The sequence below is a fragment of the Lissotriton vulgaris genome, chromosome 9 (genome assembly GCF_964263255.1).
Source record: "Lissotriton vulgaris chromosome 9, aLisVul1.2, whole genome shotgun sequence".
In the NCBI taxonomy this organism is placed as follows: Eukaryota; Metazoa; Chordata; class Amphibia; order Caudata; family Salamandridae; genus Lissotriton; species Lissotriton vulgaris.
Window position 1 is genome coordinate 857,764,029 of NC_141697.1, and position 19,829 is coordinate 857,783,857.

The following is a 19,829-nucleotide window of genomic DNA, read 5'->3' on the forward strand; positions in this document are numbered from 1 at the left end:
ACAAGTTGGTCACTTGATTCAAACAAGTCCTCATCACTCCAGGAATACCTGATAGCTGGAGAGGTTAATTTTGGTCCCCATCCATAAAGCTGGTAAAACCTTGCTACCCTCAAAAGAACAGGTTGATAACCCTAATGGATGGTGAGGCTAACAGATCTCATGACCAGGGTGGAAAGCATCGATCTGATTTTGTACATCGACTAGGCACATCCACTAACACCCAGATGCTGGCTCAAATAATAGAACAAGCAATGCAGCGCTCAGCCACACTTTATCTGTGTTATTATAACTTTCGTTCAGTATTTGATGCCTTTCAGAGAAAGATCATTTGGGTAAAGTTAGTGAATAAGTGAATTTCTCCCTTCCTTCTCAGGGCGATCTAACTCTTGTACACACATTCCAGGACAAGAGTCAGACTGGGTTGCGAGTCAACAGTCTAAAAAATGTTTACAATGAATGGTTTGAAACAAGGCTGTGTCCTGGCCCCTCTTTTTGTTTATTCTGTACCTTGTGGATAGTACCCCTGCTTTAAACATAATTTGCATTCCCTGAGTGTGGCTGGTTCGAATGTATCCCACCTGTTGTATACCGATGCTATTATCTTTACTAGTTATACAAAGCTGGAGCTACAGCATTAAATTAACAAAACTGCACAGTATGCTGCTGATCATGAGTTAAATGCCAATTTAATTAAAACTAAAACAATGCTAATTACAAGTGTAATAGGTCCCCATTCAACATTTTATATAGGAGGGTAAGTGTTGGCATCAGTATCAGAGTAAAGATATTTGGTGTGATATTTGATTCTAGGGGTTCGTTAAAGAATCCTTGTGCTGAAATTTCAAGAAGGAATGATGCACAAGTTGTTGTGTCTGCTTCATTACGGAACACCTTAAAAAGTTTGTCACTTAAGCTTCTCTTGGAGGTAATGGCAGCCAAACATGCCCCTTCGTTGATGTCCGGTGTGGAGACATTAGGAGGGAAAGCAGACAAACTATAGATAGCCTCACGGTAGGAAACTTTTGACGTCTTTTCAATCTACCTAGGTATGCCTCGCCAGCACAAATTCATTTAGAATTCGAGCTTAAGAGGCAAATCATAAGTATCCTAGGAGCATACTTTAAATGTTTTCACAATAGAAAAAATCATACAAGTTCCACACTTAGTACAACAGTATTGGAGGCTATAAATGACCCTAGAAATTTAAAGCACACGAATATTTTAAACTGGCTATCTCCACTTTTATGACAGATGAACTCTGGGCCCTTCAACTTTCACAATCTGTATTTAACAGAGTCATTAGCGGTCTTAGTAAAAAGGCCTCATTGTTGATAGACAAATAGATGTTAGAAAAAAGTACACATATATTTATTTATGTATTATTTATTTATTTATGGCTCTTATAAAGCGCACAGCTACCTCCGACGGAGGTGTCCCGGCGCTATATGGATTGTTATCTCCTCGTATGGCCTACTAAAACCCCAGACATACTTGAGTGGTCTGAATAGATTAGAAGCTAAATGAGAGCTCATGAGATTCCGGTGTGGCAACTTCAAATTTAGCAGTAATATGCCAGCCTGGAAAAGGCTAGGCAATGAACTATCATGACTTCTATGTAATTATAGCAGAGAAGACATCTGTCATATTGTTTGCTGTTGCCAGCTTTAGCGATTGAATGAAAAAGCTTATTGAGACAGTATTTTAATCATAATACTATCTGTAGATGTCGTCAAGCAGTTATAGCTGCCCTTCCGGAGGAGGAGTTCATTTTTTCTGGGAGATTCTTAAAATTCATGTCTACAGCTGAGGGGAAACCTAAAAAAGTGTGAACAGCAGCATTTGCTGATAGGGATGCTAGATGTCTCCATGAGGCACAAATACAATGATTGTTTCCAATATTCTAATGGGCTTCCTCCAACTTATGTTTAATTGGGAAGGTTTTTCATCTACATACAGTATTAAGTTGAGAAATTATTTTACAAAAAACACGATGCACTTTAACTTTTGGGTAAACCTTATTCCCTTACTTATTCTTGGGGAGTAACTATTAAGTGCAATGATGTTGAACCATGGGTAAGAAGGGTACTGTAACATGGGTAACAAGGGTTTGTGGAACACTATATTATCAGATTGCTGCTTTTAAGATATTGCGGGTGCGTGTCATGTTATTTTAAATTCGTCTGTTTACTCCATGACCATTATTCGCTATCCAGATGCAATAGGAACCTGACAGGGTACTTGGCAGTTTACTGACTATTTTGCAAAAAATATATGTATGGTACCACTAGTAATAGTTAAATAGGTGTATGTTTGAATATTTCATCTATGTGTGTTGACCCTATGACCATTAAATAGAATTTGACTTCTGTGGTATCCTACCGGCATGTGGCACTTTAATGACTATTTTGCATAAAAACTATGCATGATGCAACCAACAGCAGTTTAATTAGAACATGATAGGTGCAAGGAGTCCATTAAGGGCAATAAGATCTATGAAACCATTTCATTGTAGATGTTGTTTTTTAATCAATTGTTTCATCTGAAGCTCTTGAAAGGTTATGAATGTTTAATTGTACTTTGAAATGTTTATTTTTAAAATGACACCGTTGTGATTTTTCTTCTTTCATCCATATCAGAATGTAAGTTTATATTATCTGAATAAACGCATACATTCATTTATTCTTACACGGGATTACCAATCAATCCATTATGTAAACAAACCAAATGGAAATTCAAGAAGTACAGCAATACAATAGGTAAACTGAAATATCTCAGTGAGTTGAGATGCAACTGAATGGGATACAGAATTGTGATAGCTACTAGAAGGAACGTTTCTTTATGGAAAAAATGTTTGTTTTAATTTTTTTCCATAGAGAAACTTTCCTTCTCTCTTCTAAATAAATGTCATTTATGGGGTCATCTATGAAGGGACTATAGTTTGAGAGCGTAGAAGGTATCAGGATGATCAGACTTTAATAGCAGTCTTGGAAATACATTCTTAGCATAAAGCTTCACTCTTGCAAGAAGAATGCAAACAGAGAGTTCTATTCCTCTCAAAGTCTGAAGAGAATCTGTTATGACTCTAACTATGCAGGAAACACCACCAGAAACCAATCAAAGGATTTTCTAAGTGCCGTTTCAACATTGCTTCCGTTTCCCAACACACAGAACTGAGTCTATGGTTCTCAACCTTGAACATATTGCCATCCTGGTACATGATGAACAGAAGACCTCTTTCGACCATTGTTTCTCCACGACAACTGCCAGGTTTGTCTCTCCAGGCCTCTCTTTCTGCAGTCTAATACAAACAATAAGCCTTTCTCTTACTAACAAAATAATAAACCTTCAAGAAAAAGGAAAACCTGCTGGCAAAGCAGCTTGCATTTCAACTGAGCTACTAACTGAAGGCTGATCCAACAAGTTTAACAGCACTTAAATGGCAGTACATATATATGTATTTGACCAAATGCTCATGTCTGCGGTGTTTAAGGGTAGGTAGAATCACCCCACTCCTTGAATGTGATAAGAAAATCACCAGTACAAATAGCCTCTATCCCAAACACTCGCAATTCTATGATGCAAACAATCTAATATCCCTATAACAATATTCAAGGGAAATCACAAATAACTCCTTCTTCTTTAATTTTCTTAGAATCCAATTCTTTTATTCTTAGAGACAGAACTAAGCATAAAATATATTTTGAAGTGTAAGTGTAAGGCGTGAATAACAAAATGCTTGTGTTCACGTTTATGCTGAACATTAATGCACACATACAAATCTCAAGGATCTACAGTGAATACATTTAATTATTACGCTTATTAGTTTAATAGAATATAAGTGCACTTCTGTGATGTATAAGGGTGGAACCTCATTTGCTCTGCTCCAATGGTACAGATCCCTATTTGATCAGTAGATCCCCACTTTATGTTTTCAGGGTTGCCATAGATCAGACGGGGTCAAGAGAGTCCATGGTTATGATGCCAACAAAGATATCTGGGATGTGGTGTTCACCTTATGCATTGAATTTCCATTTTAGAGATGCTCCTGATGTCTGCCAGATGTAACAGATGCCAATTCTATACCACTGGCAGATTTCAGATATCAGAGTGACTCAGAAATGAAATAGATGTAAACACATGAAAGTCCAAGTGGAGGAAAGATAGTTTTATGCAAATTGGTTCATACCTATATGCCATTGAACCCATCTGAATTAAAGAGCATCAGATGTCATGGTTGACCAACAAATTCCAGGGATGCAACTCAAACATTTATATAACCAGACACACACTAACTACAAACACACACACACATGCCTCTCCCAATCATTTCCTACATGCTTAGCAGCAGCTACTAGCATTGCTGCATAATTGTCATTGCTCATGCATTCACTCTTCTTTCCAGGACTGGGTTCGACAGAAGAAATTAAGCCTCACCTAAGCCATGCTGTAAACAGGCTATCAAACTTGTCAGGACAAAGAGATCTGCCACCAGAACACAGGGGCAGTCATAAGGCCAGCAACCAGCAAATTAAAGCAGAAGAGACAGTGTTAAGCAGAAGAGACAGTGTTAAGACCAGGAAGTGGGTCAGGAAGAAGACACTGTTCCATGCTCACTGTCACACTCAAGTTTCTGTCTGCCACCATTTTTGGCCTTACCTCTATGAAGCTTAACTTTATATGGAAGAAGGGCGTACCTTTTTGGACAGCCGATGTGAGAGTTGAATCCCACTAATCACTGGAACCTCAATATTTGGTCACCAATATTTACCAAAGTATTTGGCTTTGGAATCTCTAATTGATCTAGAAGATAGAGACTGCACCTCTCATCGTAGTAAACACAATTTAGCATAGTGGTACAGAATAAAAAGATTAGACATATAAAGCATTGAAGGGCATATTTATCAAATTATCATGCAGCGCAGTGCAGCAAGTCACCTTGTTGCCCTTCATGATAGGAAAAGGGCAGGAATGCGCTGTATTTAAAAATATATGGCACATTCCTGTAATTTCCCAGTGCTGGTGCACAGTATGCTGCATAGCGCCAATGCAGGCACCCTTGCACCATGATGTAAGGGTGCGTGTGTTATTTCCAGGATAGTTTTGTGGAGGAAAGGACACATTTCTGCACAAAAACAATCCTATGAGGCATTTTCTTCTTTCTATGTCATAGAAAGAGGAAGTAACAAGAAGAACTATAGATATTTCTCCTCGTTGCACCTCATTTGGGGAGGTGCAGCATTGTGACGCATTCTCAGGTCAACCACTAATGGTAGATTTGGGAATGCACAAAAATCCTTGAGTGAATGCATAGGAGCACCCACGCTCCACCCATGGAATGCCTCCCTGGTGCAGATTTGCGCTGCGTTGCATCACTCAGGGCCATACAAAGTGGCCTTGCATAGCTTGACAAATCAACCTTAAGGGTTCCGTCACTTTTGTACCCCATTGTGTGGTGCAAAAGCAATGCAACCCTATGATAAATATGCCCCTGAGTTCTAAAGAAAAAGTAAGGAAAGGATACAAAACAGAAACAAAATACATGACTTGCCATAAAGGCCCAGCCAGAAATACAGAATACATGCAAATCATAAGCCCCCACATGCATCAATCTAGGATTTTGCATTTCTTAAATAGCGAAAATTAAGGAATCGCTATTTAGGAAATGCAAAATGCTATGCATCATTTTTTTCGGTATTTCTTTGTGATTCGGTAAAAATCGCATTTTTTACCGAATCCCAAAGAAATACCGAATTCTTAAGTTAATTTTCGCAATTTCCATTGATTCCTATGGGCCAAAAGGCCCATAGGAGTCAATGCAAATTGCGAGTGGCACTTAGAAAATTTCATGGGTGCAGGGGGGGGTCCAAAGGACCCCCCCCATGCACCCCTGAAATGTATTTTTCGCATCATGTTGCACACACACATGTCCTAAGGACATGTGTGTCCGTAACATTTAAAGCATTTTAAACACTTTTTCCAAATTTACCGAGTGGTTCAACCACTCGGTAAATTTGGAACCCTAAGTGCGAATTTTCACTTGTCAAAGTGATGATGCATTGCTTTTAAGAAGTCGCACATCTGCGACTTCTTAAAAGCACCCGCAATTTTAGAACTCGCAACAATGTTGCAAATTCTAAAATTGCTTCATGCATCCCAAAAAGCACTTTTGCATTCGCAAACGGCCGATTTTAAGGAATCGCACCGTTTGCGAATTTAAAAGTGCTTGATGCATGTGGGGGTAAACTCCTAGTTAGACGTTTTGCTCTAAGAAAAACTCTAAGTGTCTGACTTATTAGGAGCACTGACACCATAACAGGACGTCTAGAAGGAAAATGGTAAAGTATCCCTATCAAAGCTTCATTCACAATGCATGCTTTCTAACACAATATTATACAATACTAATTATTTGACTTCACCTACCGGATTCTTTGTGAAGCAAGAGAAGAGATGGTTTTTCCACATGACACTGATTGGGAGGGAGAATGAGCAGGCGAGATTGAACAGAACAGAGCAAACAGTATACATTTTAAAAATAAAGGCACACAACACAAACAACATGAACATGTGGCATAATGTTCATGGCATTATCTTGATTTCTAAATAACCTAAATAATAATTCGATGGGCAACTTCATTAATTCATTATTTGGACTAAAACAAATGTTAGTACATATTTTCACACGTTATTTGTACATTCTGCATATTTTCAAAAACACTTTCACACTGAGATCCTGCCTGTTTTATGTTCAAGGAGTTTTCTCACACTCACTGCTGGAAAGTTGCCAGTTTTGGCAGTAGGTCTCTGCCGCTGCTCCTACATCAGTAAAACTGTTAAAATCTAAATTAATCCATGTTCTACCTGCACAGTGAGAGAGAGATGAACTTCTCAGCTTTACTCCAGCTATGATAACTGCCAGTGGGATTGTATCTGAAGGGTCAGCTATACATTCAACTCTCTCTTTCTCATGGGATGTTTGATCTCAAGCACTCTCTCAGCACATCTGTCACAGACATTTAAAAAGAGAAATGTGTACGGTACAATAGGTGGAAATAAACCCAATGTATGAATACAACATCTGAAAGCAAGAGGAAATATCAAGTATGTCAGATTCAAATACTTTCCTAAATGTTAACATTTATATTAAAACACATGAAATAAAAAATAAAAACAGTACCGTTTTTATAGATAAAAACACAACATGCATTAGCATTTAAAATGAATCAATGCCATAAATAACTTTCTATCACTGCAGCAAAGAAAAAAGTCTATGGACCTGAGCACTCCAGTGTGCATTGACCTGTGTGCTATATAGCGTTTTGCTGATGTTTCAGTCTTGCTCTTTGGTTACACTTTACATTACTGCTCCTTCGGGTATATGTTTTGGTCACTGGTAAGAAAAATATTGCCTGATATCTCCTGATAATGTTAGTAATTCATACGTAGTCAATATAAATGTATTAAAATGATGTAGGATAAAAGGTGTATTTTTTTTTTTTTTTAATTTTTAGAGAATATTGAGTCCTTTTTCTGACAAATATATTTAACCAAAACTCCACAGGATTTTTAAGCAATGGAGAAAGGTGGAAGCAGATCCGTCGATTCTCCCTTACCACGCTGAGGGATTTTGGTATGGGCAGGAAAACTATCGAGGAGCGGATCCAGGAAGAGGCTGAGTTTCTTGTACAAGAGTTCAGAAAAACCAAAGGTCTGTGTAGTATTTTAACAATTTAAACAAAAATCAGAAAACAACTGAACTTCTGGAATGGTTTTGCAAATACATATACTTATGTATCTACACATGTTTACATATTCAAGTATAGTTGTCAACTTATAACATTTCTGCAAACATTTTGATATTTCTGTAAGGGAATGAAGCATTACCAAAATTTATTTTTGCTTGTTTTATATCAGTATTACTGCAGGTATTTTTGAACAAGTGCTTTGAGTATGAGAACATTCCCTTGTAATCTTATTTCACATATTATCAACTGAAAAAAGCAAAAAGCTTGCAATGGCTTTTACTGCATCCGGTCGACATCTACTGGAGGGATTGAAAGTCTCAGAAACTCAGCTGTGGGGGTAGGCGGAACCATAATTACTGACCATATCTTACCCGTTTTTCTGCCTTCTAGTATCCCTGTCGTTAGGCATCCCAAGGACCTTGTCCGGGCACTTGTCTCAAGTGTCCCTGCCATAAGGCATCCTAAGGACCTCGTTCTGGGAATTGTCCTTTTATATCCTTATATTAATATGTTTATTGTTAAACCTCGTGACTCCCCACCCCACTGGAGGTGGTTTACCGACTACTGAGTGCTACCCCCAAGGCTAAGAGAAAACCATCAGTCCTAGTGTTGCCACGATGTTCAGGAGGTACCCGCCAATCTTTCCAGCAGTCTGATGAACCTCAGATGACAGACATGTGATAAAATAACATCATTAAAGATTAAAAAGAATATTTTAAAAGGAAAACGGCTATCTACATTTTACAAAAAGCAAAGACTAAAAACAGGTTTCAGTGTTGCCTAAACCAAAATCAATTAAACAGAAGATGAGCATTGCATTGTTTTCCTTGTTCTTATCACCCCTTTCAGGTATTTTCCAATATAATCATTAAAGATTTAGACATCTAGAAATTGCAGCTTAACAAAATTGAGTCGACATTGACTCAGGCCTTGCAGTTTCAAGTAAGGAAAAATCCTTCTTTTCCTAAGAAGGGTAAAAAACGTACAGAAAAATAGTGTGTGAATTGTGGACTGTGCAGATGATTCATCACAGGGGCATGGACAAAGCATGTGTGACCAGTCATTTACCTGAGGGAATGTTACCAGGTTATGGAAATTGCTAAGACGTAGATGTGTCAGTAGCATCCTGTCATAATTTCTATTAGCTGTTAATAAGTAGGGTTGGATTCCTGGCTGAGTCAAGAGCAATTGATTGGCTCTGACTGAGATTTTCATGTTATTAGATGACAGTCTAATCATCTCCAGATGATTAACACATAAAGCCTTAAGGTCCCTCCTTGAGATATGAGACAGGGTATCAGATTTGGCAAAATATTCTGAGCAATCTAGGTCATGCATAAAGTTTTTAACATAGGCGAGCCAGGGAATACGTCAGGCCCGTTGCAAGTTCAGACACTCGGTAATACGTTGGGCTCATTGCAAGTTCCGACACTCTTTGATCACGTCCCCAATAAGGCCGGTAGCAACACCTGTCCAAACGTTATGCCATAATAAAATTGCCTGGATTTTAATAAGGCCCTAGTTTAGCATGGCTAATGTACGTAGCCATAGATCTTGGGACGGCTAACAAAAATCTCAAAAACCTAGTCTCAACTTGCTGGTGGGACTCTACATTTGCCTAACCCCAAATACCAGCTCCATATAGAGCAACTGAAATGCATTTAGCTTTATATATTATCTGCAAGTCCTCAATAGAGCGCTTTCCTTACTTCCTGGAAAAATTAATCAAGACACCGATGGCTTTGGCAAAAAGCAGTTTTGTACAGTAAATAGCTTTTGACCATGAGCCCATATTATCAAAGACAATCCCCAGGTAGAACAAGTGATTAGTGAATTCAAGTTTTTTAGTACTAATAAAAATATTGTGGCACTTCACACTGGGCTTACTACATTTCATTACAAAGGCTTTACTTAAATTGACATGGAGATCCAGGCACGACATATAAGAGGCAAAACTCGTCACAATTTTCTGCAGGCCTATTGGGGTGCGGGCTAACAAGACTGCATTGTCGGGGTATAGCAAAGTACCAATAGTCCTTTTGCCTAGTCTGGGTAGGTCTTGGCATTCCCTTGATAAGGTGTCCCCTAGGCTGTTTATGTAAAGGGTAAGAAGGAGGGGTGCTTAAACGCACCCCTGCCTGACACCCTTCCTTACAGGGAAACTAGGACTGAGTTCACCAGTTCTGCCATAGCGCACCCTAGCCTGAGCGTCTAAGTACAGCTGTTTGAGGAAGTTGTTTAATGACTTTTCCACTCCCTTGTCCTCTAGGATGCACCACAACTTCTGGTGATTGACACAGTCGAACACCAAACTTAAGTCGACCAAACAAATAAAAAGGCTCCCTCTTTGTTCCTGTCAAGTCAAGTCAAGTCAGAGAATTTATATAGCGCACTACATACCCAGAGGGTCCCAAGGCGCTTAGAGGGGAGAGGAGGATTATTTGTCAAATATCCACGTTTTAAGTTGCTTTCTGAATGCTAGGTGGTTCTGGGTAAGGCGAAGGTAAGCGGGGAGTGAGTTCCAAGTTTTAGCGGCCAGGTATGAGAAGGATCTGCCTCCCATGGTGGTCTTGTTGATGCGAGGTACAGTGGCGAGGGCTAGGCTGGAGGAACGTAGTTGGCGGGACGGGGTGTAGAAGGACAGTCGTGAGTTGAGGCATTCTGGTCCGATGTCGTAGAGTGATTTGTGTGCGTGGGTTAGCAGTCGGAAAGTGATCCTCTTATTGACGGGTAGCCAGTGGAGGTCTTTAAGGTGACCGGAGATGTGTTCGTTGCGTGGGATGTCTAATATGATCCTGGCTGAGGCGTTTTGGATTCGTTGGAGTTTCTTCTGGAGTTTCGCGGTAGTGCCTGCGTAGAGTGTGTTTCCGTAGTCCAGTCGGCTCGTGACCAGAGCATGGGTGACCGTTTTCCTTGTTTCGGTGGGGATCCAGCGAAATGTTTTTCTCAGCATGCGAAGAATGTTGAAGCAGGAAGAGGATACGGCGCTGACTTGTTTATTCATTGAGAGTGAGGAGTCCAGGATGATGCCCAAGTTTCGTGCGTGGTCTGTCGGGGTGGGTGCCTTTCCGAGGGCTTCCGGCCACCATGAGTCGTCCCATGCAGAGGGGGAAGTACCTAGGATGAGGACTTCTGTTTTGTCTGAGTTCAGTTTCAGACGGCTTTGTTTCATCCATTCGGCAACTTCTTTCATTCCTTCGTGTAGGTTAGTTTTGGCGGTGCTGGGGTCATTGGTGAGAGAGAGGATGAGTTGAGTGTCATCCGCGTAAGAGATGATGTTGAGGTTGTGTTGGTGGGCGATGGTCGCGAGGGGGCTCATGTATACGTTGAAGAGGGTGGGGCTGAGTGAGGAACCTTGAGGTACTCCACAGATGACTTCGGTGGCTTCGGACTTGAATGGTGGGAGGCGGACTTTCTGAGTTCTTCCTGTGAGGAATGAGGTGATCCATTCAAGTGCTTTTCCTTGGATTCCGATGTTATTGAGGCGTTGTAAAAGGGTGCTGTGGCAGACTGTGTCGAATGCTGCCGAGAGGTCGAGGAGGATGAGGGCGACTGTGTCTCCATTGTCCAGTAAAGTTCGAATGTCGTCTGTTGCTGCGATGAGGGCGGTCTCAGTGCTGTGTTTTGCTCGGAAGCCAGATTGTGAGGAGTTGAGGGATTTGTTGGCTTCGAGGAAGGCGGCAAGCTGGTTGTTGACAGCTTTCTCGATGACTTTGGCCGGGAATGGAAGGAGCGAGATGGGGCGGTAATTTTTGAGTTCGGTGGGGTCCGCTGTGGGTTTCTTCAGGAGGGCGGTGAGTTCGGCGTGTTTCCAGTCTTCCGGGAAGGTGGCGGAGTTGAGGGAGCTGTTGATGACGTCTCGGAGGTGCGGTGCTATGATGGAGTCTGCTTTGTTGAAGATGTGGTGAGGACATGGGTCTGTGGGGGATCCTGAGTGGATGGAGTTCATCAGGCGGATTGTGTCCTCAGTGGAGATTGGGTTCCAGTCGTTAAGGGTGTTCACGGGGGGAGAATGTTCAGCAGATGGTTGGGTGGGTTGGTCTCCGGGATGGTTGTCGAAGCTGTTGTGGATGTCTGCAATCTTGTTGTGGAAGAAAGAGGCTAGGGAGTCGCAGAGGGCTTGAGAGGGGGTGATGTCGTTGGAGTTGGCCGAGGGATTGGCAAATTCCTTGACGATGTTGAAAAGTTCCTTGCTGTTGTGGGCGTTGTTGTCTAGTCGATCCTTGAATGCTGTTTTCTTGGCCTTTCGGATTAGTTGGTGGTGATTGCGGGTGGCGTTTTTGAAGGCGTCCTTGGTGTTAGTAGTTGGGTCTTTTTTCCAGGCCTTTTCGAGGGAGCGGCAGAGTTTCTTGGACTTCTTAAGGTCATCGTTAAACCATGAGGCCTTTTTGTTGGCAGGTTTGTTTTGACGTTTCTTCAGTGGTGCTAAGGTGTCGGCGGTGTTGGATAACCATAGGGTGAGGTTGGCGGCGGCTTCGTTTGCGTTAGAAGAGTGGGCTGGGGTGTTTAGAAGGAGCGATGCGGAGATCTGGTCCGTGGTGATTTTGTTCCAGTTTCTTTGCAGAGTTGGTTGGAGGTGGTTGGTGGGTTTTGGTTTGTTGTAGGTGAAGTGAACGCAGCTGTGGTCAGTCCAGAGGAGCTCCGTGGTGTGGCTGAAGGAGACATGGTTGCTGGAGGTGAAGATGGGGTCGAGTGTGTGACCTGCGATGTGGGTGGGGGATGTGACCAGTTGGTTAAGTCCGAGGTTGGCGAGATTGTCCAAGAGGGTGGTGGTGTTGCGGTCGTTGATCTTTTCAAGGTGAAAATTAAGGTCTCCCAGAAGGATGTAGTCTTTGGAGGGGAGCGCGTGTGGAGTGATGAAGTCCGTGATGTCTTCGCTGAATTTTGCGCGGGGACCTGGTGGTCTATAGAGGAGGGTGCCTCTGAGTGTGGTCTTGGGGTCGATGTGGATCTGGAAGTGAAGGTGTTCTGAGTTGGTGAGATTGGCGTCAGAGTTGGTTGAGATGCGGATTGACTTCTTATGGACGATAGCGATTCCTCCTCCTGTGCCGGTACGGTCCTTGCGTATGATTTTATAATCTTCTGGGATGGCAATGGTGATGTCTGGGGCGGAAGAGGCGTTCATCCAAGTTTCTGTTAGGAAGGCGACGTCCGGAGAGATGGTGTCTAGTAGATTCCATAGTTCAATGGCGTGTCTGTGGACTGATCGGGTGTTGAGAAGGATGCAATGTAGGTGGTTGGGGTCAGGGGTCTGTGTTGTGGTCGTAGCGGATACGTTGTCGGTGCCGATGAATTTGCAGGAGTAGCAGGAGAAAGGGCCATGGGTGTGTCCAGGAGCGGCTTGGACGCAGTTGGGGACGCGACCGGGGTTAAGGGCTAGGAGGGTGGCGGCATCGTAGGTAATGCGGGGGGGCTGGGCAGCGCGTGGGGCAGGGGCTCTGGTGCTGGGCGCGGTCCAGGCGCGGACGGGCGTAGACGGGCTTACCTTTGGCGCACCTTCGGCGCGGGTTGGGCGCGATCGCTGCGCTCGAACGCTGCGCGTAGGTCCTACTGACATAAGTAGGGGGGTGTAGGGGGGCGGAGCGAGGGAGGGGCCGCAGGGAGGTGTGATCGGGGTGGATGGGCGGGCTGGCAGGCACAACAACAAAATGGCTCCTAGCCAAAACAATAACACGCCGAGGTCGGCACAATCAGCTGAAATATATCTGGGAAGTGGGCGAAGGTGCAGCTGTTGAAAGTCAGGCAGTACCCACAAAGTCAGTAGCGCTGCGGTCAAATCCCTATTTAAACACGCGCTACAGCAAATTCCAGCGCTACAGCAAATTCCAGCGCTATAGGCAGTTTAAAATGATATTAGCGCTATGTACTAATAATATGCAAAAAGGTGGCGGCAATTGCAATTAAAATCGTAACGATGCCAGGGTTCAGGGACACCGATGTTCGGGGAGCGGCCAACACTGAGCAAGTCAGGCAGGTCACAGAGGAGGCTCGGGCGGGTCAGCACTCTTCACTCAGTGAGAGGGAGGGGCCGCAGGGAGGTGTGATCGGGGTGGATGGGCGGGCTGGCAGGCACAACAACAAAATGGCTCCTAGCCAAAACAATAACACGCCGAGGTCGGCACAATCAGCTGAAATATATCTGGGAAGTGGGCGAAGGTGCAGCTGTTGAAAGTCAGGCAGTACCCACAAAGTCAGTAGCGCTGCGGTCAAATCCCTATTTAAACACGCGCTACAGCAAATTCCAGCGCTACAGCAAATTCCAGCGCTATAGGCAGATTAAAATGATATTAGCGCTATGTACTAATAATATGCAAAAAGGTGGCGGCAATTGCAATTAAAATCGTAACGATACCAGGGTTCAGGGACACCGATGTTCGGGGAGCGGCCAACACTGAGCAAGTCAGGCAGGTCACAGAGGAGGCTCGGGCGGGTCAGCACTCTTCACTCAGTGAGAGGGAGGGGCCGCAGGGAGGTGTGATCGGGGTGGATGGGCGGGCTGGCAGGCACAACAACAAAATGGCTCCTAGCCAAAACAATAACACGCCGAGGTCGGCACAATCAGCTGAAATATATCTGGGAAGTGGGCGAAGGTGCAGCTGTTGAAAGTCAGGCAGTACCCACAAAGTCAGTAGCGCTGCGGTCAAATCCCTATTTAAACACGCGCTACAGCAAATTCCAGCGCTACAGCAAATTCCAGCGCTATAGGCAGATTAAAATGATATTAGCGCTATGTACTAATAATATGCAAAAAGGTGGCGGCAATTGCAATTAAAATCGTAACGATACCAGGGTTCAGGGACACCGATGTTCGGGGAGCGGCCAACACTGAGCAAGTCAGGCATTTACCCATTATAAGGTTCAGGTTCAAGCTCTGTTCCACAGTACCGAGACCTTGATGGAAACTGTACTGTAGCTCTGAGATGACACACAAATCCTCCACCCACGACTGCAGTCTGTTCAAGACTACACGTCCAGCCACTTTCACAAGGGATTCTAACGAAGAAATGGGTCTGTAACAGGCCGGGTCGTTACGATTGCCTTTCTTGAAGATAGGAAGAAGGATAGATTCCACCCATGTCAGGGTAAACCCTTGTGTGCAACAAGCCCTTAGAACCCGGGTTAAAAGAGGGGCCAAAGCAGCGGGCAGGATTTATATAAATCGACAGGCATACTGTTGCGTCCTTGAGCTTTATCCCCTATACTTGCATTAATGGCCAGGTTCACCTCGTCCACGTTGAAATCAATGCAAATTGGGAGGTGACTTACCGTGCCTGGTCCAGTGACCTCACTGGTATTGGGTATTGTGTTGTTAAAGTAAAGGCTGGAAAAGTGGGACACCCAAAGGTCTTCTCTGATCGCGTTTTCAAAACTTGGAGAGTTTTTCAGGGCCAAGAACGGAGCATTCACAGCCTTCCAAAAGCCTTTCATATCCTTTAGTGCAGGGGCTCGCTTAAAGGCCTGCCATAGTTCGAATCTGATAGCCTCCTTTCGTGCTTTGAGCGACATTTTATACGCCACCCTAGCCCTTCTTATTGCTTCTTGATCTACGTCGGCGGGTGTAGTGCAAATTTCAAAGCTGCATGTGACTTACTGCACTGGGAATCGAACCAACCTTGTGTGGACCTTTAGAGGTTGATTAATAAACTATTGTGAATGATCTTTCAAAATCTACAGAAGGAGTTAAGAATGTTGACATCTAGCGCAGTCTCATCGAGACATGCTAAAAAATCTGTTTTGCAATTAGTTGGAAGAGATTTTGTTAAAAAAGAAGTAGCTACACCTGTCCATCTAATCGTGTATCCATTAGTTCTTTAATAAAAGGGCCCTGTAAAGGCCCATTGATCATATGTCCAATTAATAGCAATTTGGACGGCAGGTCTACAGTGACACTAATTAGAAAATGGTCGCTAAAAGCGACAGAGTGAGTTTTAAAATTATGTATTCTGTCGGCGTATCTATGACCAGGTTTAACATATTCCCAAGGTGGGAATGATAGAAGTGAGAGGTGTCTATATCATCATCAGATGAAAGACCGCAATATCCTCTTGCCGTATGAGTGCAAAGACTAGTATTAAAGTCCCTGCCCCAGATTACACAAAGGTCTGTAGTTATGGTCCCATAAATAGAGTCCAGATATCAAACCTATAGTTATACGGCAGGTGCAGAAAATCCATCCTTATATGTTATCGTATTGGCTGCTGAATCGCCTAACTCCCATGGCCTTGGGTATAGCGCCCTCACATAATCCCTCTGGTGTCCCTCTTTGCGGCTATTTTGCTCCCCTCCTTGATATACAAATATGATCCTGAGCAGAGTTGCTGTATGCATATTCCATTGGGAAATTGCATGTAACCTAGGTCACCAGCAGCATCATTGGATCATGCTATTAGCTTTTCTGGTAGCAGCAAACTTTCATGATGGTGCTGTGTTGAAAGAATGGCTAGGCGCAGGTTTTCTCATCCATCCTAATCACTCATAAACAATGTAAAATTTCAGCAGTCTTTAGGAGAGTCAGATATTTAACCGACTACTTCCCAGTGTACATTCTTTAACTACATGTCCCACTTTTAGTAATACTGAAAAATTGGGACAAAGCTGGAGGTCATTAGTCTGGTACCAGCATCATCTCACTGCACTTCTCGTCATATAATGAGAGACTGGGGAAAATCATGAGTTCTAAACAATACCTTGTAGTTCTGCATGCAGCTCTTTCATGCCAGTTTATAGCTCGCTGTGTTATATGAGGTTTTTGACTTATGAACTGCAAATAACAAAAGGATCTATGTAACAAAAGCCTTAAGTACCAAGCTATCTATGTAAATGATTCTGCCCTCTGCAGAATACATGTTTTCTCTGTAGGCATACTAATCATCTGCCTTACTGTATTTGATTCAGAAGTCTCTCCAGTAGGAACATGAATCATCAGCCTTATCAGTACATCTTTATCATTGCCACTGGTCTGTGTACCTTTTCTACTAAATGCCTCACTTCCAATAATTTGCTCAACTTGAACAGAGCTGGAAGTCATTAGATGTGTCTCCAAGTTTCCTCACATTGCCCTATTCATCATGTCTGCCAGGTGTCGCTGCACAGCTGCACCGCCCCGTTAATCCATTGTGCTGTAAATATTCAATGCCCTGACAGAGCAGTAAGTTCTGAACACCTTTGGCCATCCATCCATCCATCCATCCATGGCTTCTCAAAAAACTACAAGCTTAAACTTGCTACAGATGAAATTATGGTGTGTTTCAAGTCTAGAGCATGTGTAGGGACCTAAACTACGGAATCCATACATTAATTAATAATGCCAGATTCAGGCGCTACGTAAAACATAACAAGTGCGCTTGTTGACAGTTGTGGAGAATTGACCACGTTTTCTCACAGCATTGTGAAGCGGCAGTTATGGGATTCGAACCTGCAACATGGTAAACTACAGATGCAAGCAGTACCCCTTCACCAAGTGGCTAGGGTGACCAACCATCCTTTAATTTCATGGACTACCCATGAACAGAGTGTCTGAATTAAGCAGACCACTCTTACCCAGTCCAAAGATCAGGGCTTGATCCATCACCGTTATTTATCTCACTGCACCATCCCAGCTCAGAACCTGGCTATATGCAAATCAGTCTGTCCCTGGCCCAGTGCATCATGGGAACAGGGCAGACTAAACTACCAAGCCAATTCTTCACCAGAAAGGAGACAAGCTACCGGGGACCGGTTTCTGGCATTTCATCCGTCTTCGGCCCGGCTTGCTTGAATCCCTGTTCCCATCATGCACTGGGACAGGAACAGACTAATTTGCATATAGCCAGGTTCTGAGCTGGGATGGTGCAGTGAGCTAAAAAACGTTGTTGGATCTAGCCCTGATCTCTTGACTGGGTGAGAGTATTCTGCTTAATTCAGAAACTCTGTCCATCACCACCCCTTGTTGTTTAATTATTTTGTCCACCATAAGCGTGGAAGGGTATACTCAGATGTGAGTCCCTTGCTCATTGCACCATCAGGATTCAAGCAAGCCGGGCCGAAGACGGCTGTAATGCCAGAAACCGGTCCCCGGAAGCTTGTTTCCTTCCCAGTGAAAGAATTGGCTTTGTAGTTTGGTTTGCCCTGTTCCCATCATGCACTGGGACAGGAACAGACTAATTTGCATATAGCCAGGTTCTGGGCTGGGATGGTGCAGTGAGCTAAAAAACAGTGTTGGATCTAGCCCTGATCTCTTGACTGGGTGAGAGTATTCTGCTTAATTCAGAAACTCTGTCCATCACCACCCCTTGTTGTTTAAATATTTTGTCCACCATAAGCGTGGAAGGGTATACTCAGATGTGAGTCCCTTGATCATTGCACCATCAGGATTCAAGCAAGCGGGCTGAAGACGGCTGTAATGCCAGAAACCGGTCCCCGGAAGCTTGTTTCCTTCCCAGTGAAAGAATTGGCTTTGTAGTTTGGTTTGCCCTGTTCCCATCATGCCCTGGGACAGGAACAGACTAATTTGCATACAGCCAGGTTCTGAGCTGGGATGGTGCAGTCAGCTAAAAAACGGTGTTGGATCTAGCCCTGATCTCTTGACTAGGTGAGAGTATTCTGCTTAAGTCAGAAACTCTGTCCATCACCACCCCTTGTTGTTTAATTATTTTGTCCACCATAAGCGTGGAAGGGTATACTCAGATGTGAGTCCCTTGCTCATTGCACCATCAGGATTCAAGCAAGCCGGGCCGAAGACGGCTGTAATGCCAGAAACCGGTCCCCGGAAGCTTGTTTCCTTCCCAGTGAAAGAATTGGCTTTGTAGTTTGGTTTGCCCTGTTCCCATCATGCACTGGGACAGGAACAGACTAATTTGCATATAGCCAGGTTCTGAGCTGGGATGGTGCAGTGAGCTAAAAAACTGTGTTGAATCTAGCCCTGATCTCTTGACTGGGTGAGAGTATTCTGCTTAATTCAGAAACTCTGTCCATCACCACCCCTTGTTGTTTAATTATTTTGTCCACCATAAGCGTGGAAGGGTATACTCAGATGTGAGTCCCTTGCTCATTGCACCATCAGGATTCAAGCAAGCCGGGCCGAAGACGGCTGTAATGCCAGAAACCGGTCCCCGGAAGCTTGTTTCCTTCCCAGTGAAAGAATTGGCTTTGTAGCTTGGTTTGCCCTGTTCCCATCATGCACTGGGACAGGAACAGACTAACTTGCATATAGCCAGGTTCTGAGCTGGGATGGTGCAGTGAGCTAAAAAACGGTGTTGGATCTAGCCCTGATCTCTTGACTGGGTGAGAGTATTCTGCTTAATTCAGAAACTCTGTCCATCACCACCCATTGTTGTTTAATTATTTTGTCCACCATAAGCGTGGAAGGGTATACTCAGATGTGAGTCCCTTGCTCATTGCACCATCAGGATTCAAGCAAGCCGGGCCAAAGACGGCTGTTATCCCAGAAACCGGTCCCCGGAAGCTTGTTTCCTTCCCAATGAAAGAATTGGCTTTGTAGTTTGGTTTGCCCTGTTCCCATCATTCACTGGGACAGGAACAGACTAATTTGCATATAGCCAGGTTCTCAGCTGGGATGGTGCAGTGAGCTAAAAAACGGTGTTGGATCTAGCCCTGATCTCTTGACTGGGTGAGAGTATTCTGCTTAATTCAGAAACTCTGTCCATCACCACCCCTTGTTGTTTAATTATTTTGTCCACCATAAGCGTGGAAGGGTATACTCAGATGTGAGTCCCTTGCTCATTGCACCATCAGGATTCAAGCAAGCCGGGCCGAAGACGGCTGTAATGCCAGAAACCGGTCCCCGGAAGCTTGTTTCCTTCCCAGTGAAAGAATTGGCTTTGTAGTTTGGTTTGCCCTGTTCCCATCATGCACTGGGACAGGAACAGACTAATTTGCATATAGCCAGGTTCTGAGCTGGGATGGTGCAGTGAGCTAAAAAACGGTGTTGGATCTAGCCCTGATCTCTTGCCTGGGTGAGAGTATTCTGCTTAATTCAGAAACTCTGTCCATCACCACCCCTTGTTGTTTAATTATTTTGTCCACCATAAGCATGGAAGGGTATACTCAGATGTGAGTCCCTTGCTCATTGCACCATCAGGATTCAAG

General features: G+C 43.7%; 1 protein-coding gene across 2 annotated transcripts in view; it reads left to right on the plus strand.

Annotated features, from left to right (window-relative positions):
- The window catches only part of LOC147692371 (cytochrome P450 2G1-like), a 615,414-nt gene that overhangs the window by 58,779 nt on the left and 536,806 nt on the right, over positions 1-19,829 (plus strand). Inside the window, exon 3 of one of the 2 annotated variants that reach the window (XM_086938596.1) lies at positions 7,559-7,705. The exons of the other annotated variant lie outside the window; for it this stretch is intronic. Within the exon in view, the coding sequence (XP_086794722.1) occupies positions 7,559-7,705 (147 nt within the window). The remainder of the gene's footprint in view (positions 1-7,558; positions 7,706-19,829) is intronic. 2 annotated transcript variants of the gene reach the window in all.